The sequence below is a fragment of the Pleuronectes platessa genome, chromosome 5 (genome assembly GCF_947347685.1).
Source record: "Pleuronectes platessa chromosome 5, fPlePla1.1, whole genome shotgun sequence".
Taxonomy (NCBI): domain Eukaryota; kingdom Metazoa; phylum Chordata; class Actinopteri; order Pleuronectiformes; family Pleuronectidae; genus Pleuronectes; species Pleuronectes platessa.
Genome location: NC_070630.1, coordinates 14,082,604 through 14,106,634, shown reverse-complemented (window position 1 = coordinate 14,106,634; position 24,031 = coordinate 14,082,604). Strand labels below are relative to the sequence as shown.

General features: G+C 40.0%; 1 protein-coding gene across 1 annotated transcript; it reads left to right on the top strand.

Moving 5' to 3' along the window:
• The first annotated feature begins 620 nt into the window (after nucleotides 1-620).
• rasa2 (RAS p21 protein activator 2) lies at nucleotides 621-24,015 on the top strand. Its single transcript, XM_053422307.1, has 24 exons — nucleotides 621-793; nucleotides 3,946-4,069; nucleotides 8,644-8,747; nucleotides 8,828-8,922; nucleotides 10,164-10,240; nucleotides 12,263-12,346; nucleotides 13,645-13,717; nucleotides 13,823-13,899; nucleotides 14,407-14,508; nucleotides 16,281-16,434; nucleotides 16,736-16,884; nucleotides 17,313-17,427; nucleotides 17,855-17,929; nucleotides 18,244-18,367; nucleotides 18,743-18,849; nucleotides 18,947-19,030; nucleotides 19,260-19,337; nucleotides 19,420-19,493; nucleotides 19,895-20,001; nucleotides 20,855-20,937; nucleotides 21,255-21,463; nucleotides 21,785-21,888; nucleotides 23,096-23,276; nucleotides 23,748-24,015. The coding sequence occupies exons 1-24, from the start codon at nucleotides 736-738 to the stop codon at nucleotides 23,776-23,778; spliced, it is 2,469 nt and encodes an 822-aa protein (XP_053278282.1). The 5' UTR covers nucleotides 621-735; the 3' UTR covers nucleotides 23,779-24,015.
• Nucleotides 24,016-24,031: the final 16 nt, after the last annotated feature.

The following is a 24,031-nucleotide window of genomic DNA, read 5'->3' as shown; positions in this document are numbered from 1 at the left end:
GACTTGATTGTCAACATTGTGAGTTTATTCTTGATATGTTACATTTAAAACACTGATTTAATCGGAAAACCTAACTCTCAACATTACTCAACTGATTTAGTTTGGCTTCACATATCAATCTTCTGACTTTATTCATTGAAATACAAATATTAGCTATGCAAATATTAGTTTCAGGCTATATTTATATATATCTCAAGCCTGGAACTAATACTCTTCCAAACACATGCCAATATATTGAATATCTTTAAAAAAAAAAACTATTTTCTCACCTTTTAATCGACAATATTTAGACGATTAATCAATAAAATCACTGGTATATGAATCAGTAATTAAATACTTATGAGTTTTGAGATAATAGTTAACTTCCAAATGTGTCTCACAGTTACACAGGATTAAGCAGTGACATCTCAGATTATCCACTGAGCCTCGGCTCCACGAGTCAGTGTGTGCTCTCTAAACACGCGTTGCGTAATTAACAACCCTGCAAAGACAAATGAAATCCCCCGAAAAGCTCCTACCACCGTCTCCACGGTGCAGCGGCGGCCGAGGCGAGGCGCTCGACTTCAGAGGAAGCTTCCACAGACGTCCGGCCCGTTTTCAACACATCGGCGTGTGCGGGGAGCTGACGTGACGCGGCAGTGGGGCTGTCTCTCCTCCGCGCTGCCTGCATTCATAAACGGATATGATAACCCAGCGCTGAGAGCACCGGAGCAGCGACAACAGGCGGCTCTGACCATGGCGGAAGAGGACGACGCGAGGATTCGGATCTTACAGAGCCTGCGGGGGAAGATATGTAAGTAGACCCCCCGTTCCTCACCCATCTCCCGGCGGCGCGGAGGTGTTGGGTGGGAGAGGTCGGCGGTAGAACCAGGGATAGAGCGGCAGCGGCGGCGGCAGGGGGGAAGCCGGAGGGGCGCGGCGGCAGTGCGGGCGGGCGGGCGGCAGTGTGGAGGCAGAGGCAGCCAGTTCATCTGGTCGGTCCTCTGGTTAACGTCAGGTTAGCCTAGCATGCTAACAGCAGCGGAGGGCTTGTTGTGAATGGTTTCATTCATCGGGCCGCGACGCACGGCCGCCAGTTCAGTAGTTTGAGCAGCTTGGGTGTTTGACGAACATTAAAATGACATTATTACTTCTTTTCTTTTTTTTAAATATGAGAGGTTGGTGTTGCCCAGAGCTGCCCGGTTAAACTATGTTTCCTCTGGTGGCAAAGCAGGCAGGCTAGCTACCACCAGTCCATCGTCACTAACCCACTCACTGCAGGCATCTGGCAGACAGGTAACTCACCTCCGGGGACATTATGGCCGAACAAAGACGTACAGCCACGAACCGTAGATACTGGACGTTACGATGTGGACGTTAAATAACCCTTTAACTTTCTAGTGCCAGTCACTGGAGGACAGTACTTCACTGACTGCAGTTTCTCCACACTTTGCTCCATCAAGTGTCTTGAGTCTGAACTGAATCGAGACAATATAATGAAGACGCATGCAAACGACCCTCCGTCATCATTTACATTCGACATTATTCGATGTGAAACCACAGATAGTTGTGAGGTAGCTGTCCTTCCTGCCGCACCAGACAATATAGTCCCCAACGTGGTTATAATAATATTACAATAGTCATGCATCTAATTACAGTACAAATGGGAAACGTTGGATTCCGAGTGAGGGTTGGACGATATGTCCCAAAATAATATCAAAGTTGAAAATGCTTTCATATGAGTCGATGCTAATATTATCATTGTAATAATAATATAATATTGTTTTGGCTCCTGACTGAAGGTTGTGATTTGAAGCTCTTCTTTATGGACAGACAATAACAACCACTTTAAAGCATTTGACAAATCTGAGGTAGATCAGTGATCTAACACCGGCCTGGATGGTCCAGTTCAGTACCTGCATGTTTGCGAGGCCTGTTTGAATGTGTTATTATGTTTTTTTTGTCAAATTAGTATCATGTTTCAGCCATTACTTAGATATTGATACACAAGCCACACTGATTCCTATAAGACACGTTGACTTGTACATAACAAGGTGTTTTATGTGTTGCAGCTGATTTTGATTATTCTCATTTTTAACACACATCCATCAGCGTATATTCTACACTGCACCACCCGCTCTGACCTAATTGATCTTGGTTAGAATTCATTTTCCCCAAGTGGCATTGTTTCATCCTAATGGCGAAACTAAACTGAAGTGCGGTTAATCTTCAGAAGAATTCACTTTGAAACAAGCGTGCATTAACGCTGAGTTATTTAGAAAATTGTTATCATTTTTAATATTGTTTTAAATATGCTTAGGAGACATTTGAGTTTTAAAGCGGGGTTAGACAATGTCATGGTTGGATTTAAATGTGATTTTAACTTGTTGCTATAAGGTGAAAATAGGTTAACAAGCATGTAAGGCGTGTCCATAGATCGGCACACAACAGGAGGACAGATATCGGTTTCGCTACTATGAATTAATAGGAAAACGGTTAGCAGAACAAAATAGAGGAACTGTCATGGCATGTAACTCACTTTGCAGTCTTATGAAACTCCATTCTTCCTCGTTCACACTTTGTCCTTTTTCCTTTAGCCTACATCAGTGGAGGTACGGCAATCTATGCAAGATGTGTTGCTGCTTTAAATGGACAGAGCACTTTGATAAATGCACTTGTTTTCTTCAACATTGGAATACTATCAAATGAAAGACCAGTTGATAGAATGACCAAGCAGTCAGCAGCTAAGAGAAACTACTCTGAACTTAGAGTCGTGGTTTTTACAGGGTGACAAGCTTCTGTTTAAGTGTTAATGGTATTGCAGAGGAAAGATGGCAGTATGGTTGCCCTGTCAAAGTAAACTGTGTGTTTACGTCTGTGCTCTTGTGTGCCCTACTCCCACCAGGTCATCCTGATCCAAGCTTAGTGACAACTTGCCAGTTTTTACTGACCTTTCCTAAGATTAGCCCGTTAAAAAGCTGATCTCACTGCTGGCTTTCCTAATTAGGTCCCACACATGGCTTAGAGTAACTATCCAAAGCACAAGGATCAATTTAGACTACTGTCTTGCGCCTCTAATCAACCAGTCTAAATCTGACTCATTGTGAAGTTATTGATAGAGCTCCTTTTGAGTGACTCCCTGTTTCAGTTTCAAGCTATATGTGGCTTCGATTCGGTGCGTTTTTTTGTGTATGTGTTGCACAAAACCTTGTGCAATGTAATCTGGGTCTGCTGCGATGTAATGGAAGTGTGTGTGCAAGTGGTGTGTGTCACAAAGGTGTTTGTCATTTGTGAATCAGCGCTGTACCGTCGCCATTGGTTATGATGAGGAAGTCACTGTTTCATGTTTTTAACCACATATGAGCCTCGTCTACTTCAGCTACATCCGCCCTGCAGCTTGCCCGTGCAACTGGCAAGAGCCGGAGCTCCCATGTGAACACTAGGATGTTGAAAACAAAAGCACATTTGAAAAATGAACTGTGTATGATTGCAATCATTTGTGCTTGTATTGACTAAGATTAGCTTGCACTGAGGTAGATTCAGGGAAGTTAAGATTAAAAGTAGGAGTTCACTAATCCAACTATATACAACTTTTTTTTAGTTTAGGACTGTCATGGTATAGTAAACTGAATTGGCATACTTGCATATGTTCTCAGAACGTCCTCAAAGACTGTCCTGTATTTCTGCTCAAATGTCATTTAGTTAACTTCTCTATTTGGCATACACACGTTTTTGAAATGTCAAATTAATATTCATACCTATTCTGGACTGTATACAAATGGAGAAATGCTATTGAGTGGGCTGGGATAGGCTAAACCCTGATTTGCCAGATATGCTGCGAAACCGGCACATGTGGTTTTGCAATTAATTGATAATAATTTGGTTGAACATTAATCCAGGGGACACTGTTGTAGTTAACTTGATGCCGGTCAAGTAACTGATGATGTTCCTCTCTTGGTGCTGCAGGTGAAGCTAAGAACCTGGGCCCAGTCTCAGGTCCAAATCGACAAAGGGATCTCTGCACCGTTTGCACCATAAGTCTGGACCAGGAGGAGGTGTTTCGCACCAAAGTGTTTGACAAAAGCGTCAGGTAAGCTGGAGAACAAACCCTCCAACTTTCGTGGAGTCAATTACAAAGTGGATTCTTGTTCCGTACCCCATTTTCTTATTGTCTTATTTCTAGTTTAGGTTGTAGTTTTAGAACTGCGGCACTATAGTTTTACAATGAACCCCCAAACATGAATATTTCATTACATTGTAATAATACCATGGTACACTATGCATACTTTGGTCAGATGAGTTGTTACTGGTCTACGCGAAGAATGCATATAAGACCATGGTTGCTTAGAAAAATTCTGAATATATTTTTTTGTTTAATATAGCAAATCCAGCCTAGTTACTTTTTGCTCTGAGCACAGACTCGTTTATGGGGTTCACATGTTGACAAAATATAGATAAATAATGCAGTTCTAACTAGTTTTAACTAACCAGTTTTCCTGGTAATCCGTCCAGTAGTTTTTGTGTGATTTTGCTAACAAACAAACAAACCATAAGCAAACAAACAAGGATGAAAACCTGAAAATCTCTGCGGAGGTAAAAGCAGGGACAGCACTTAAATAGCTAACCGGAAATTCAAAATGCACATTAAGTGTAGTGACTGTGGTTGTTAGCCATTCGCTGTTTGAAAGATTTCTAATGTTGACTCCGTTATACTAGACCATTTTTCTCCTTGTTGGACTATCATGTGGGGAAATGATCATCTTTAACACTATCAATGTTTGTGTGTGGTACTGATACCATTTGAAATTTGATATTTTGGTACAGATGTGGATCAAATTAAATATTTTACCAGCAATTCAGTAAAACGTGTGCGAGATGGGCATTAAGGAACCCTTTTTAGAGTTCTATCTTCAATATCGCGTGTCTCACTGTTAACATGGGCCTGTCTTCTCTAGGTATTTCACAACAGCTCTTTTTTTTTCTCTCTCCTGATTTCGGTGCTGTTCAAAAATATTTTACAGTCTCTCTGAGGAAGTGTGTCCTCCCACGCTCTCTCCCTTCTTTCTCTGTGTCACACTCAACCACCGTAGCCTCTGTTTAGCACGTCCTAATAATGATTCAGATTTTGGGCCAGTGTTTCTTGGATGGTGCTTGTATGAGGTCCTGTTTCTAATGGTTTAAAGGCTGTGGGGATACAGGTGTTTACAAAAAGCTGTGGTCAAGCTCGAGCTCGAGCTCTCATTATTATTCAGAATCTAGGATGACAGCAGAAGGGAAGGTACGTCAGTAGGTGCATGTTTGAGATTGTGCAAAATGGTGAGGTGTTTAATTCCATGTGATGTTGAGTAGTATGTGTGGGCGTTTACGCGGATGTGTTGGCCAAACCCTGTGCGGAAGTGTCAGGGAAGATATTTCACCATCCAAGATGCATAAATAGTAGAGAGGAGCATCATTGCAGGCAGGGTTTAAAAAGCCAAAGCACAATGTTGCAGTTGTTGTGAATATTTGTTCCAATCTGCGTAATTATCAGGCTAGTTTGAGTCAGTGTTTGAAAATGGATGAAATGTAACAGTAAAGTATAATTCATTAAGGCACATGAACCATAAACTCCAATAATGTTTGACAGGCAACCACATGTCTGAGTGGCACTTGTTTAGGTTATATTTTCTGAAAACAAGCATATTTATACACCAAGCAATTGTCTGGTTGTTTATACCAGTATGCTTGTTTCTTTTCCCCCCAAATGAACATAACAGACTCCAAACTTGCCTTGCCCTTAGAGGACTTGTAGGTACATTTTAAAAGGGGGGTTGAGGTTTTACTTGAACATATAAAGTGTTACTCTAGTGCAACTGTGTGGAGGACTGTTTGGTCTTTTTAGGACAGGTTGTCCGTCTGCAGGCAGCACCTGCATCGAGGTAGTGCTTAACCTAAAATTGGCTGTGTCAGGTCAAGCTGTCTTGCTCGTAGTCTTGGTCGTGACGTGGTTGTGTTGGCAGGACTGAGTGGCACAGATGCTAGGGCCCTCTGTGTTCCTGCCAGCTCTGACAGGGGCAGTCAGTCCTCTGCTGAACACAAGGCCAGGTTATGTGGACGCGTAGCATACATGCTGTTCTACCCATGTCTCTGTGTGTTTCAAGAGCCCAGGTTTACGTCCCAGTCCAAAGACCTGCAGTTTAGGTGAAGCGGAAACTGTTCATTTGCTCATCCATGTGAATGTGAGTGTGTTGTCTGTTTATGTGTTTTAGCTACACAGTGAACTTGCAACCCGTCTGGGAGGATATCATTATTATTAAAAGTAATTCCACTGAAGTCATAAAGTATTGGATTTAGTTTAGTTCCCTTATAAAACAACATAGGACTTAACAGTATTTCATTTTATTTACATACATTTTTATAAAAAAATTTCTGGAGAAAAAGTTAGGTATAAATAAATCATTTTTGCAGAATTGTTAATACTATTATTATTGTTATTATTACACTACTCCTAGAAATCCAATAGACAAATGGGCACTTGTCAGTCTCTGCAATTATATTATTAAAAATGTTTAAATTCCTTAATCCACTTTCTTTCACACACTACTACTATTACAGTGGGGAAACAATTATTAAAATATAAAAGAAATGTCAATAAATCTGTATTTGTTCAATCTGACATTATATAAGGGCTATGTTTTAAGAAAATTAAATCATAATGTTTCCGTCATTAGAAATTTCAGATTTCAATCAGAAGAAACTCAGTTATAATATTATGGGGAGAAAAACATTAACCCTACACGGTGTTGTACAGTCTTAACAGGTATAGTGGACATGGCTGGATGGATGGTTATGTATTTATTATTGGTCACTTGCTTCTATTGTCTTCCTTTGTTCACAATGTCAGGATAGAATCAAATTTGACCATGCCAGTAAAATAAAGGATTTCCCCAGTAAATGCAGTTTTCTTTCTCTTTTCCAGAACCTTAGTCCTACCTTATTCTACTGTCCAAATATTTTTGTCACTTTATAGATGTTTTTGCTGTCTTGGCTCTTTGCTTGTAATTTACCTTTTAGTTTGAGGTACACTACTGCTGATTAAGGAGAACAAGAAATTGTTTATAGAGAGAATGGATGGCAAAGGTGACAGATTTAAACCGAGGACATGGTGAGAACATTCCCCTGGCCCTTGATGAGTCATGAGGGCACCCTGTGTTGTCCACCTTATGCTCAGGCACTTCAATTCCATTAACAAATATTGTCTTTATGATTATTTTGCTCTGGTACAATAATATAATGCTGCGGCTGTAGCACGACATGCATTCCACATAAATCCAGGGTCATAAACACCACCTTGTATCACGCTCGTTACGTCATCGTTACAAATCAGCAGCAATGTGTTGCACGAGGACTTTCATTTAGCGAACACATGATACACAGTATATTATCAGGTGAATGCTATTTGTCCAAGAAATTCACGTGCACACCCACTGCTTACAGAGATAAAATACTGTAGCCTTGGTAGATACTTGCAGCAGATACTGGGGTAGAGGAACCAGGTCCAAATCCCAGAAGCTGCAGGTAATTTCACAGTGCCCACTGTAGTTGTTATGTGTTGAGAAACCAGAGTGCAGTCTCAGTTTCATACTCTTTTAGGTTTTCAATCTTAAGTTCCCTTTTGAGGACATCGCAATGGAGGACCAAAGTCACTGCTGACGACAAATCTTGGGATAGTTGCTATCATGCCAGGAGGTACTTTTGCCTTTTGGTGTAGTTGTGTGTTTTATATATGTATTCCATAACTTAGCAAGCCTGCTTTACAGAAGGGGTCAGAGACAGTTGACTGACCCAGAGTGAAGGGAGATTTTTACAGAAGGGAGAGTCTGTATGTAATGAAGCTGTGATTAGGGGGCTTTCAGACTTGGAGGGGAGGGCCATTGTAAGGGGTGATGAACTAAAGATGAAAAGGGGGTGGAAGAAAAGGGCACTTTATTCACACAGGTACATGACAAGATGGGGGTACAGTCTTTAACACCAATCTGAATGTAACACGAATGTGCTATCAGACAATATGTAGAAGAGGAAGTGTGTGTTCAAATTGTACATTGAGTATTTTTACTACACACAGGGAATAAATATTGATTAATAAAAGTCCCAATCCCGATTCTTGAAAAATGTTAACTTGACTTGGAACCAGATGAAGCTAGCCTGACCCTTAATAGAAAGAATACCTAAGCCAAGCCGCAACAGAAATTAACGAAACATTTTATAATAACATCCTGGATCTTTGCCCTGATCCACATCTGTACCAAAATGTGTATGGGTTCTTCCTTGACACATGCTCAACCCCTCCACAAAATGTCATAGAATTAGGTTAGAAAGGTTAAATAGGTTAAATAGAGCAGCTTTATCCTAATCCTGCTAACAAACACAAAACAACTTCCTCGGCTTAGATAATGCAATTGCATTGACCATCAGGTGAATGAGTAAAAATCGTGCATGAAATACATGTGATGATTTTATTTTTCAGAATAAAATTAATATGAAGTCTGATTGCTTGTGTGTTAAGAAATGCCATTGATTATCTGATTAATCAAATAGTCGATCTAATGAATATTAAATTGGACCACACATATTCTCACACACTCCTCTTGTTTTTCTAATTTTAACTTCTGCTTTTATTTGCAGCCCTTTCTATGGCGAGGACTTCTACTTTGAGATCCCGCGTCCATTCCAGTGTTTATCCTTCTATGTTTATGCCAAGAGCGTTTTTCAAAGGGACCTAGCTGTTGGTAAGTCACATTAAGTAAGACATTTACACAAGTTTATAATGTTTGAATGGACGGGTTGTAACTTAATGTTAACTCTTCAGGCAAGGTATCAATCCGGAAGGACGACCTGTGTAAATACAGTGGGAAGGAGCACTGGTTCAGCCTTCAGCTGGTAGATCCCAACTCAGAAGTCCAGGTAATGTCTAGGAAGAACTTCACTGTTTTAAATCATGAGTCAGAAAATGTGGCTTATATCACCAAAACAGTTTGGTTGCTTGTGATTTTTAAGTTGCCACTAATCTTCATGATAGTGGAACAGCTGTAAATCTTTTTTTCCTTCAGCCTTTTATTGATAATTCCTTCAGGGCTGCTCTTGTTATTCTTATCACATGTCGAGCATGTTGGGCTGTTCCGCTTGATCAGATTTTTGTGGTCTGGCTGCTTTGGGGTGAAACTACAGCACACAACCACTTGTACGCCGCTGTAGCTAACATATTGACTCTAGCTGCCATTATCCCACGCCAGACTATTCTGGGTATGTGCTGCTACGCTGATTCACACTTAAGTAGACACTTTGAGCTGGGAAGTTACATTAGAGAGTGATGGAGATGTTGCTGCAGTTCCTTTCTGCCATGGTTTTAACGGTTTCCCTACGCTGTGAGCAGCGTTAACTCATATTTTGTGAAATTGCTTAGTTAATCTGCAGAAATAAGACAAATAATACACAAATAATACACATTTATTTTTACCTTATTTGTCGCCCAAAAGTGAGCAGAGGGAATTGTGATGCAAGGGTTATTTTGCTGATGATATTGGCTCATTCAGACCCTTGCAAAGTAGTCAGTATTGTATTGGCTTAAAGGTCTATCTTGCATCAGAAAGAACTGCTGGCCATCTCAGCAAAGTGCTGAATTGCAGTGAGTGCAAGTGTGTGGGCGTTTTTGTTTAGCCTCGCTCTGTTGCTCACTCTGTCGCTCTGTATCTCTCTATCTCTCTAACTCCGACACTTCCGAAGGCAAGACCAGCAGCCTTCACCACATCCGACGCTGTAAAAATCCTTCTGAGTGATGTCAAAACTGCTGACAGCTGTTGTCACACTCGCTACCGCCATGAACTCAAAGCAGCATCAAACGTGAGGTGGAGCTGGGCCACAGGTCTAGAGAGTAACAATACATTCATTGTATTCAAATGAAATGCAAGGAACGTATTTTTGCATGTGTTAGTTAAATAAAACGTGATCAGTGATAAGGTTGGCCGAGAGATTTGGCATCCAGTCATTTTCTTACAACCACATACTACAACCCACATCTGGTTTTTGCACCCACGTTTTGATTTGGGATTCAGCTTGAAACTTTTGCCTTGTGCCCCGACATAAGACAGAGATCTCATGAAACCTCACCCACCACTGAGTCACTCTCCTCTCCCCATGTTCAACAGGGTAAAGTCCACCTTGAGATGAGATTGAATGAAGTGATCACAGAGAACGGCTCAGGAGGCCAGCACTTACTAGTCAGGTGAGTACATTACCGCCAAAATAAGCTAGAATATGCTGGATTTTTTAACGTGGGTAAACCAACTAAAAAAGGCAATTGGCACCTTTCCCATTCCCGTTTCCTTGTCTTTTCTTTGGGCGCAATGTTCAATGTCACAAATGCACCGAAAACTGAGGCACTCTTTCACCTTACTGTCTTAAAGAAATGTACACATTAACCAGGGTGTCATGTTGCCATCACTGCGGATTGGAGCCAGAGCAAATAAAAAACAGTGATTGCCGTCACAGTGATGAAAAATTAAATTTTCCCTGCAAAAGTACAGCTAATGCACCCATAATGAGGGGAGAACAATTTTGTATGTCAACACTAAGCTGGCATTCTCTTAGTTGTAGAATTTTGACAGACTTGTTGCTCAAAAAAGAAACTAAGGGCAGAAGAAAAATCAAGAGAAGACGTTTCATGTGTGCACACAAGCAAAGTGAGCATGAGCAGAAGAGCCAGCACTGGAACAAAGGAAATCTGTCTAAGCAACTAAATATCTTGAGCACACTTTTTAAGCGCAAGCAGAGCAGATCCAAACACAGGCAGGGGCCATTTGAGTAGGACACAGAATTGGGAAACCAATACCAAATCTGAGTGTGAAATCAATAAGTCCTGCTCTCAAACTGAAAGACCACGCTCTTCAATAAAGAAATGACAAAAATAACATTTATAAGCGAGGGAAAACATAGTAGTCATCATTGATTGATTCTTTAAAGTGGCAATGTCGTAGTGGGCTGTTACAGGTTATATGTGTGCCACAATATTAGTCTATTGATCACCTTTACCTCCCAGCTGGAAAATTGTACATCAAAAAGTTTCTACATAACAGAAGCTGCTATGACACGGGCGGATCGAAAGAAAGCACTCGGGTGGAGCCCATGTGCGCACATGTACATGTGTGTGAATGTCAGACCTCGTGCTGTTTACATGTGATGTTTTGCACCCCTCATTCATACTTGTATAGCAGGTTAATGAGGAGGAAGTTATGGCATCTGAGCAGGAAGCCTGCGACTCTCACACGGCAACCACTGTGGTTTTCTCTGCCGTCATTCACTGGGTTATGCAGGTTGTTTGCTAAAACTGTAACTGCTCCTTGTAAGCGCTTGCCATATGTACACACTTACAGTCCTCTGCAGTGTGATTAGTCACCAGAGATGGTACGAGCAGAGCGCGATGGGTTCGAGTTAAAGACTGTGAGATGCACTGGAGAGTCCATTGGGAATATCGCCATGGCACCCTGGAAGGTTATATACAAACATCCTGACATTCGCACTGTGTGGCGTCTCCCTCTGGCCTCACTTAGTGTTGGGCTGAATTCATTGGTATTCTCTGGTGACTCCTGCTCTGCAGCCACATCCTGTTTAGAGTGCCGACAGTGTCTGTTTGTTGTCACCTGCACCACCTGCGAAAAAAAGCAGTGGCCCCTGTGTGACAGGAGCCGAACATGAACACTATAACCCCATGGCATCAATGCATAGGGCTGTCTTATATAAGTGGTGATCTTGATACTTGATGGCAGGTTAAACATGTCTGGGAACTGTTGAAAAATGAAACAGAAAATAGTTTGATATAGTGGTAAACTTTAAACTATTTCACTCAAAATACGTAGTGTATTTTATTGTATATTCGTAAGTGTTCTACTTTATGTAAACATCTCTTTTAATCAGTGCCATGATGATGCAGACTTACAAGGGTTAATATTTCTGTTGGACCCACAAGAAATTGCTTTCCATTTATAGCTAAGCTATCTCTCCCAAGGTCTGGGTCACTGTAAAGTCAAATCATACTTGCTTGAAATATTGAAGTTTTTCTTTAAGATGATCAGCTCCAAAAACAGCACTTGAGTGGATTGATCTACCCTGCACTTAACATGAAACCATGTATAAGTCTTTATTTCGTTTGGTCTTAAACTCATTATAATAACACTGTACAAATTGTATTTAACACATTGTCCATGATGTATTTTGTAATTGTTTTGTTTTTCTTTGCAACCTCCTGCAGGATAATAGAGTGTCAGGAGCTGCCTTTAATCAGCGGGCAGAACTGTGACCCCTATGCCACCGTGTCACTAGTTGGACCTGCCAGGTAAGTCTGCAGATGTTCACCAACTGAAGCTAAGGTTTCATAACAACACAGACTCATGGGGATGATATGCTTTACATGTTCTGAAGACATTGTTTTACATTAATTAAGCTACAAACTGTTAATGTTGGCTCCCAGTAAGTTCCACCAAGTTTCGTGGAAATCTGTTTGGTGTTTTTTTTTTTGTAATCCTGCTGAAAAACAAACAAGCAACCCAACATACAAACGGAAGAATGAAAACACAATCTGTCTGTAAGCATCATCTTACCTTTTGTCACTAAGCTGGATATTGACGATCAAGACTTCTGAGAACTTCAAGTCACGTCCTGGCACATATAGAGTTCATGAGTGCAGCAATGTTACTATGGTCTACAGCAGTGGTCACTAAAACTTTCGAGCCCAAGATCTTTTTTTTTTTTTATTTGAACTTGAGCTGAGATCTACCACCCTGATATCTTCAAAAATACACCTAGGAAGATCATATTTATTATTTTAGCAATTTCAGTTAAAGGCTGAATGTACAAGGATAAATATACACAAAGAAAGGAAGTTGTGCAACTATATCTCTTTAATGAATAATATTCACATTAATATCAATTCATATTTACAACGCCTGTTTAATGCACAATATTTAGCTTCTCTGTTCACCAATATGTTTTGCAGAGGAGCTGCTACTGCAGCACATGTTTTTTACATATAGGCGTTGCCTTGAATATGACCATAAATATGACTATTTCCTTGAATAAAGTAGTCCTGTGTACTCTAATAAATACCAGTACTATACAGTATGAAGCTGTACGTCTTCCGCTCCTGCAAATATTTCCCAATAAAAACCCCTTTTTTAAACAAACGAATGGATTTGGTCAACAGAAACGCTTTAGTTTTGAATTCAACAGATTAACATTCAAACTCAGGTGAAAGAAAATTTTCTCAGATTATTCTGCTGTGAACCACAATGTTTATCCGTCTATGTCACAAATGTATTTCCAACACTTCCTGAACCCTCTTCAAAGTAAAAGAGCTCCAGCGTTTCACTTTCTGTATCCATTCATTTGTCACAGGGCTTTGATTGTTATCGTAAGACTGGAAGATGCACGTCTTCAAACTGTAACTGCAGACGGAAACTCAGCCTGAGGCAGTTTGATCTAATCTTGACAAATCCAATGATGACATTGTTTAGATAACTAGATCTAACGGCTCTAATCTTAAGGCATATAAATAAAAGCAGACTTTAAAAAAATGATAAAACAATCAGGAAAATAGAAGCTTTACTAAAAGTTTCCTGTAATGTTTCTCCTCAGGTCTGACCAAAAGAAAACAAAGGTGAAGAAGAAAACCAGCAACCCTCATTTTGAAGAGACCTTCTTCTTTGAGGTAATTTGCTGTGGAATAAATCATGGGTTTGAAATGATCTCATGGTTACACAATTCTTAGAGTACTTGAGAACCTGTCAGTAAGCCTTGACATGTTCACCCTCAGGTCACACGATCCAGCAGCTATTCCAAAAAGTCTCACTTCCAAGTGGAGGAGGAGGACATTGAGAAACTTGAGCTCAAGTGAGTATTTTCTTCTTTTCCTTTGTTCCATGTGTTTCTCTTTCTCTATATCTCTAGTTCTCCCCCTTTATAGTCTTGACAGAAGAAAAAATTATTTCTCTAACAACAACAACTACAAGACAAAAAAGTCAATTTGGATCTGGTGTGTTCTGACTACTGATAGAGAGCCTTGGTTTCTGGTTAACGATATGTGGGGCTTCCATCACAGTGGACTCATAGCTCACTGGGTAAGACTAGACAGAGTCCAAGGTAAACACTCATGCATGGTTTTGAGGTTTGGATTTGAGGTGGTGTCATTGCACGGGCATTGTATTGACGTTTATGCACCAACCAGGTAAGCACCACTCAATAGGGACATTTATTTTGTCCATAGTAGTATTCCGTTTGGGTTGAAAACACACACACACACACACACACATTGCTACAAAGGTTATTCTTGGTTTAGTATAATAGCTTTTATTCACTGATGAAATGCATAGTTTCATTTCTCATCCTCTACATTCCCAGAGTTGATTTGTGGAACAATGAGAGTCTGGCTCAGGACGTGTTCCTTGGTGAGACGCGGGTCCCTGTCAAGATCCTGCGGACGGACCACATCCACAAAGCCTGGTAAGGACTGGAGAAAATGTCTTTTAAATTCCTAATGTTAAGCATCCACGATGAATGTTAAATATAAAATGCATTTAGGTACAAACACATAAAACAGCCAGATATGAAGAGCATCCACATTTCTGCATTCTTGTGTTTCTTTCTCCTGTTGCAAAATAGAAACGATGAATAGAAACACGGACAGTAAACACACACTGCTTCAATCTGCTGAAGTCAGCCTTTACAGTTGTGGTGGAATTTTATTCTGAGATCATGTATTTATCCAAATATTAAAGTCTTCTGACTAATTTTGATTAATTTAAGTTTTTGAAGTAGGGTTCAAATGCAGTCCTGTTTTCATTATGTGATTATTTTAGGCAAAAAGTCAAATTTTTATTTTATGTAAATTGTTAGGAACAGTTACATTTATGTATATGAATTGAGGAATACAATTGACAATTTGTTTACAAAATAAAGCTGGCTGGACACAAGTAAACAGATGTCAATAGTAACATTGCGCTCCGAAAATCTCCCATGTATTATATTTAAATGTATTTAAATATCTTATTCAAAAAATGTATTCCGCAGAAGTATAGCATGTTTTGTTTACATCATACATCTTTTTCAGCAACTCATAATGCAAGCACCATAATAAACCTGCCAGTCTGTCATAGTCTCTTCCTCACATGTACTTCGGCTGCATTTGTGCAAAAACGTTCACAGGCCTGTTGTTCTGTTTGGCTCTGAAAAGGCCTATTTTAGATTTCCACAGAAGATAATATGAAACTATAAGATTCCTGCTACAAACATACACCAGTCCTAGCTAAGGTTCATGACTACCAGAGACTCTTTTTTTGTTTCTCGTTTCTGTGTACTTGTTTTAATTCAGAGAAAGGGACATTTGTCTCCATCTTGGTAAAATAACTTGACCGTGGAAACATGAAGAAGGGACAGTGATGAAAAATAGTCCTTAAAATGTTTAATTCTTAAAAAATGGATAAGATTGGAAACAAAAGCAGTTAGAAACTGACATCATGGTTCGTCACATTCCTCTTCAATAGATCAGGTCAGGTGGCTCTTCATGCATTAGAGTCTTCCTCTTTGGGAGTTACGTCCTGTGTGTGCATCATGACAACTTGTACTGGTAACTCGTTGATGCCATTAGAAGGTGAATTGACAGTCTTCCTACATTTTCCCCCTTTTTTGTGTTCATTGCGTGGGTGTTCCCTTGCTTTGTGTCAGTGTATGTGATCTGGGGTTATGCCAGATAGCAATCTGTTGGTACATGAGGGCTGTGAGTTGTGTGTGGGTGGTGCGTTTTCTGCATGGTGGCTGTATCTCGTATTGATGCTGGAAATCGTTCATGTAGCCGATGTGAAGACTGTTCTGCAACGTCCCTGCTCTCCTGGTAACCATGGTAACAGATCAAGCAGTTTAGGGACGATCCCATTTTGCAATATGCAGCTTTTGATACAGTTCTACTCTCCATTTAGTCGTTTTGTGTTTTGCTCCACCTGTTGGCTTCTGGAGAGATGTGCATATTGCATTATACATTAATGCATTTGAACACATAAATGACTATTTATGAATGCACCATTTTGGTTTTTCTGCACAACCTGTCCAATAGTTTGTAGAGCCCGCCTGATATAGATTTATATTATACAGATAAATAAATGGCAATGATTCTTAAGATTTCATTATCAAACCCTTATGACAAAGAAATTTCACAAGGGTTAAACTATTTGTCTGATATGAACCCTGGTGATGGACAGTGTTTGTCTCCCTGTGGTCAGGTATCTCCTCCAGCCTAAAGGGAACGGCAGCAAGTCCAAGTCGGATGATTTAGGATCATTACGTCTGAAGCTGACCTACATAGAAGACACTGTGCTGCCATCTGCCTGCTACACACCACTCTGCAACCTGCTGCTCAAATCCCCAGATGTGAAGGTGAGGAAACGGCTCAAGTTACAGGAAATCCCGAGATAGTGGAAAAGCTAATAAAATATTACACAAACATACATTTCTAGTTTCAGGCAACCTCAGATAATTCAAGGTGGTGTAGTTTTCCTTTTTATACCTCATTCACCTCACCGCATCTGTTTCAGAAGTGTATTTAAACATAATCATGGAATTGATGATGATAATTGCAAAGTTATGTTCCTTATCCATAACTTCCTTCAATCTGCAAGTGGTGTATTTCCCCTTTCCACCTTCTCAATGTCCTCTCGTCTTTATTTGCCTCCCTCAGCCCATCTCCGCGTCGGCAGCGCACATCCTGGGGGACATCTACAGAGAGCGGTACGAGGCTGTTCTGCCCGTGGTCCGACTGCTGCTCCACCACAATCGCTTTGTGCCTTTTGTTTCTGCTGTGGCGGCGCTAGAGCTGGACAACACTCAGTGAGTACTTACACATTTATAACACAACGTAGAGATACAGGTATACATGTGTACAGATAAATGTCATTAACGAACTGTTACTTCCCGGATTGTTAAAGTTTGACAACCTGGTTTGGATTTGTTTTAGTTTTTAAACTCTTTCTTTGTGGCTGTGATGATATAACCAAATTGACATTGCAAACAGGAAGTAGGTCTGGAGACGATAAAGGGTGGATTTTCATGTTACCCTCTTAAACTTGTAATGTATAGGAGGTTGGATTAGATGTCAAACTTGGCAATAATTACAAAATAAGACCTTTTGTGATTAAAAACACAGATTCTTCTTTTTCTTAAAAAAAACAACTGAAATCGTTCCTTTTTCATGAAATGTGGTCAAAGTGGTTCTTAAGTCTGGATGATGATGGTGGAACATTTCTGTGTCCGTACAGGGAGGCTAACACTATATTCCGTGGCAACTCACTGGCAACGCGCTGCATTGATGACATGATGAAAATTGTGGGAAAAAATTACCTGGCGGTTACCCTGAAGCCTGTAATAGATGAGGTATGATAAATAAGGGCACCCACACACATGCACACAAACACACACGCGCACAGATGCCAGAATGGGCATGAATCACTGAGGTCAATAAGGAAAACCCCAGTGAAACAGCTGCATTTCCACTGCAGGCAAGCAGATGTAAAAACTAATTGTAATTAGTTTTTACAAGTTCCATCAACTATTTTTTAAAAACAGTTCTTCATAATTCCCTTCAAATGACTCGGGACAATGGGAATAAAACTTATTTTTTTATCTGTCTTACTTTTATGCTGGTTCTACTGAATCTGTGACTTGTCTTTAGTTCTAGTTTCAAGAAAAGAGGAATACATCTGAAATTCCACACAAACACAAGACGCTTTGTTTATTTTCTAAGTAATTAATTTGATCTAAACCTGATTGTTATTTGATTTGTCCTTTGAATCTAATATAGATTTGTGAATCCAACAAAACCTGTGAGATAGACCCTGTCAAACTAAAGGAAGGTGACAACGTAGAGGTCAACAAGGTAAATGAGATGTCTCTTATACTCCTCTCCACAGACGAGCAGAAGATTTGCAATTCTTCCGACTTTTATCACGTTCATAAATCTGTACAACATCAATCTATGCAGCATTTGTGATGCCGAGCTGAATCAAAACACTATGTCTTGTGAAACTATATTTCTGGCTGACAGACCAATGGCTGTGAAATATATCACCTAGATAATTTTTTATTGATGTTGCCTTAAATCAATAATTCTTTCCCTGTCAGTATTGTGCATGGTATGGTATGTTCGGTATGGTATGTAGAGTAGTACTGATGTTGTTGTTAACTCTGCAGGAGAACCTACAGGGTTACGTCCAGAAGGTCTTTTCCTCCATCACCCAGTCCAGCTCGACCTGTCCCCCGCTCATGTGTGATGTCTTTAGGTCACTGAGACACTTGGCCTCTAAGAGGTTTCAAGGTAAAAAAAATATCTTGTCAGTTTCTTTTTTTTCACCAAATCTGTCTCCATCACCAGGCCAAATTTGTTTACAGTTTGACTAATTTGTAAATGTACACTTTATTTTATATTTTAATTAAACTTCGTGTTGTAGTTTTTAGTTACATCGTTATACACAACAGATAAGATCACTGGGGTTTTAATTTGTGAATATATTTTACCACTAGGTGGAACCAAATCTAGTTTAAGTTGAGTTCCAGCTTGTAGCATTGGAAACATCTCATAGTAAAATGATGGAGAATAAAGTCACCCTCACCTTCTTATGTTTGTTTCTGAGTTGACCAATGAAGCTGTTACTGTCTCAAACACGTTCTTTCTTTCTTTCTCCCTCGACAGCCGACCCTCACGTTCAGTACTCAGCCGTTAGCAGCTTTGTTTTCTTGCGGTTCTTTGCTGTGGCCGTTCTTTCTCCACACTCCTTCCAGCTACGCTCACATCATCCTGTAAGTGCATGGATGCTCGACAGCTAACCATTTAACAAACACAGTACACACTCTGGCTTATACATTACTGATTCTTTTAAATTGTCTTCCATTTTAGGATCCTGAGATTTCCCGCACGCTCACTCTCATCTCAAAAACCATCCAGACTCTGGGCAGCTGGGGTAGTTTGTCCAAAAAAATGGTAAGATGAACACCAGTAACTGTATTTAACAGTGGCAGGGATAAGGGATCACCATTTTTATAAATCAAGACTTAATTTTTTTAGTGTAAAATATATATATATTTTTGTTTAAAACAGCACCAAATAATGTTAAATACTATTTATGCCGTTAAATATTATGTGATGCAGTTAATGGTTAAGACTAGTCTTTCAATGCTTATTTATGTCTTTATTTCTTTTCAATTTTCAGTCTAGTTTCAAAGAAACCTACATGTACGACTTCTTCAAATCATTCCAAGAGGACAAGTGTATCGAAAGAGTTAAAAAGGTATTTTCAAATACAATCAAATTATCAGCTTTTATGTTGTTATTTTAATTTCAGTGACATCATTGTGGATTCTGTTTTGCAGTTTCTAGATGAGATCTCCTCAAACGTCAGCAAAGGGTCGAGTGGGCTGGAGGACGCAGTGGTTCTCAAGGAGGGGTGAGTGATTTAATAGGAGCCTAAAGAGGATCAGTAGAAAGGAAATGTAAGATAAAGAGACTTAACCATTATTACCTACAAAAAACGATCTGCTTTAATCATGAATTTGTAACTAAAGTGTTATATTTGCAATAACAGATGTTTTTAACCAAGATTTCACGATAGCTTCATGCAGCCAAGATGAGAAATCAGTTCATTGGCCAAAGCAAAACAACCACGAAACTGTCATAAACAAATAGCTTTAAATCAGATCAAATGCACCTGGAGCTGAGTTGGACATTTTGACAAAACGAGAAGAAAAAGCTTAAATGAATTAAATTTCACAAATGCACTGTATAAACTTAGCTCTTGTAAAAACATGACAGACTTTCTAAATCTCAATCTTGTTTGTGTCCTTATAGGGAAGTACAGAAACGTGCCCAGGGGAGGAAACGCCTTGGGAAGAAGAACTTCAAAAAGCGATGGCTCAGAGTGACCAACAGGGAGCTCTCCTACCACAAACACAAAGGTGAGGATAGTTTCTATCATTTCAGCTCAAACCAAACCTTTCACATGTCAAACTTTTATCGCTAGTGCAGTGCCCATTCTAAAAGGTCGGTTTAGAATGGGCACGTTCAAAACCAACCGCACATTAACGGAAGCGACAACTGATTTTGCACTTGAGTGGAAGAGTTATTATGCCTGCTGTGTCTCTCTGTCTCTCTCTGTCTCTAATCTCGCGCTCTCTCTTTCACTCTCTTTCGTGCTCTCTCTCTCTCTCTCTCTCTCCCTCTGTCTCTCTCTCTAATCTCTCTGTCTTTCTGCCCTTCTCTCACTCTCTCCCTCGAACCAACCTGGGTCACGTTGACATATAAACATTTAGGTTTTATATATGTCTCTCTTCATTTCTCGGGAGGAATTTTCTTATCATTATATATTATATCTGTATTGAAAATTTGAAAATTAAACTTAACTTTAACTCGATCTTGTGACAAAATCTAAGGCCATACCATCATAGTATTATATTTGATAAATGTATCCTTTTTATTTCTCTTACCTCTTTTATTTTGCTCTTTTTAATCTCTTTAATTTTGTTAGAAAAAAATTCTTGATTTTAATTGATTTATTACATTTTTGTCCCTGTTGTTTTAATGTCCCTGTACAGCAGCCTTAATCAACCTCTATATATAGATGTGCTTTATATATAAAACTTGCCTTGAGCTTTTGCCCTATTTAATTGCAATTCCAAGCTGTGGACCTTCACTTTCTTCTATTTAATGATTTATACAAGGAGTACATTGTTTAACACTAACAAACCTAAGGTACAGGTTGTTAGTACTGTGTGTTATTCCAGATATAAATTAAAAACTTCTGCTTTTCAGGCAAAGAGGCCCTCTGTATCATCAACGTCAAACATATCCAGGCGGTCGAGAAACTGGATGAAAGTGCCTTTAACCGCAAAAATGTGAGTCAGTTCCCCTCTGACGCTCAGTCACCACTTTGAGGCCACCGTCCCACTTGTAATGGAAGTTGTATTCCCAGTGAAGTTAAAATAAACGAATAATGAAACATTGCGTAAATAATCCCCAGCCGCAGCCGAGAAGTGAGTTGTTACTAATGAGAAACAAATTCCCTCAGGTTGATGCAGGTGAAATGTTAAAGTCATCAATCATCTCAGCGCTGCTCTCATTGTTCCATAGACTAACCTGTTACTATTTTAAAACGGGCTGTAAAGTGCACGTTTTCTTTCTTTTCTTTAAGCTGCTCTGTTTCTTGTGTCAGATGTTTCAGGTGGTCCACTCTGAGAAGCCTCTGTACGTACAGGCAGGAAACTGTGTGGAGGCCAGCGAGTGGCTGGATGTCCTGGGTCAGGTCATCCGCTGCAATGAGGGACGCCTGACCAACTTCCACACATCCAATTACAGCGCAGGAGCCTGGCAGTGCTGCAAGAACCAGAACAACAACGCACCAGGCTGCAAGCCCTGCACAATGTGAGTCCGTCCTCGCCTCCACCAGAAGCAGATGATAATGATAACCTTATTTCTGTAAAGCACTAATCTTAACAAGGTTACAAAGTGCTTCACAGAGTACATGGCGATAAAAAGCAAATAAATAAAAATAAAAGGTCATTCGTAAGCGTCACATCATAATGTATTGAGGTTGAGACCTTAAAAAATGATAGAGACATTTCTACTGCTATAGACTTTACATCAGTATTCACAGAAAATAAACTCAGGCCTGACTCAGTTGGTATTGACTCATTTGTATTTTCTATTTAAACTAAATTTCTCTAATGTTTTCTTCTCTTTCAGCACTGTGTTGGTCAACCTGCAGCTTGACATAGACTGCGATCGGGAAACGGAGCGAATATTCTCCCTTCTCTCTTCAAACGACACCAAGCTGCAGGACATGGAGGGTTAGTGCCCGCTCATACAGCGCTGTTCATCAGCAGGTTCTCACGATTGTGGTCAAAACAAGTTCTTCACAGCATTATTGGGTTCCTAGAGGATCACTGTTAGAAATCAGGACATGTAGATGAGCACATTGGAAAATTGTAAGAACACGATAAGATAAATATTAATGCAGGGTCAGGGAAAAATCCATAAATAAACTATTTAAGGTCACCTTTGTCCACATTGTAATTCTCCCTTTTATATTACATATTTCCATGTGTTCATTTTTCTATTCATACACTAGTCATATTTTTATTTAAAACATTTCATCAGAGGTTTAACCCCTGAAGATGAACCACCTGGTTTTCAAGGGGTTCCGCAAACTCAAAACATTAGTCGACAAAACAAACAAACAGAAACACAACAAAATGAATAATTAACAATGAGAATGAATGAAACCATCTGGCGACACAGAACAATCAACACAATAACATAAACAGGACAAACACACATGGGCTCTCCCACAGTCTCAAACTACAATTACTATATCAGCTCAACTGTCATCAGAAAAAGTCAATTTATAAACCAATAAAACAGGTGAATATACCAAATACAATGTCAGAAGGGCTGAGTCTACACATAAGGTAAAAGAGAAGCCACTCTAATGAGTGTTGAGCAGTTTTGAAATAGTAATTTCCCTGCAGGAAACATGAAAGTCTCTGATTCATACACATGTGTGATAATGTATCTGTGTTTAACTGCACATTGTTAAATTTAGATGACATGATCTGTTTGTCAATGTTTGATCTGTGAGTAGAATGAAAAGAGATAAAAGTACCATGTTCACATCCATGTTGACTGAATGGAATGAGACTGTTGTTACTTTCACTCCTGTTCTTTTAACTTAGAAAGGTTCATGTCACCTGATCTCAGTTGAGCTGAAAAGTTGTGCATCTTGCTGGTGTGTGTTTGGATAGCTGCTACATCACAGCACCTCTTCTGCCTGAGGTTCATGAAGTTTTAGCAAAACAGACAAACTTGTGTTAACTTTAACTTTATTTCACCTGAGCACAGTTAATAAAAATGGCTTCAGTCCCTACATTGGATGTTAACACTAACTTTTCAAAACCTTGCAGTTCAATATTTGCACGCACACATACAATTGCTCTGATCAATCATAACCTGACATGTCAGCTCCACTAAGTAATATAACATTTGGCCTCTCCACAGATGCATGTGCCAGTATGGCAGTGTACCAGGGCCCTCAGCGGGAGCAGGAGGAATGCTCCAAGTTCACCATTCAGGAACCCAAAGAGACGTTTCAGACGCTCAAGCAGCTCTGCAACGTCATGGAGGAACTTCAGAGGCAGCACAACATCAGGAACGACACCACGGCCCAGTACGGCAGCCTGTGAGTCTGCGCCACTGTTGTGTTTGATCTGCAATACATGTCTATGACTTGATAGACAAATTATTAGATTGCGGTTTCTGTTCTTTTGTTCTTTCATTTGATAAATGATGTAAAACAAAAAGTCCCTCAAAGTCCCACTCTCTTTATTACAGCTCCTCAAACTCTTCTTTGATCTTCAAAATTACATATTAAATGAAATCAAGCTGCACTTATAAATACCAGTCCCCCTAAATATGCCAGATTCTTTTTTTCTTCATCAAGATCCATTAATTATTGTAAAAAGTCCCACCCTTCCACATATTTTTGTGGTAATCTGTCTAGAGCTTTATGCGTAATCCTGCTGACGCACAAGGAAACGGACTGGGGTGAAAACATAACTCCCTTGATGTAATCACTGCTGCGATCACTCTGAAGTGCCTGTGCACCTCCACACTGAAAATTAACACCTTCCTGCCATCCTGTCTGTTTCAGGGACAACCCGATAGTGGGGAAAACCTCCTAACCAGGCCGGGCAGGTGTGGCCTGAGGGGGTCGTACCAGCAGGTGTCAGTACTTCACAAGCAGCACTGCAGTGACACACTGGCGCCAGGAGTTGTCCCACCAAGCTGCTGTGTGTCCAGGAGAAGAACAACTGATGCACCCTGACCTCCAGACATCCTGACTCCACCACCGCCACGCGGGAAGTGGATGGATTGCAAGCTTTTTTTCCGGCGTCTCTCCTTGTGTTCTCGTGCCACCTCCTCCTTTATGTAAAG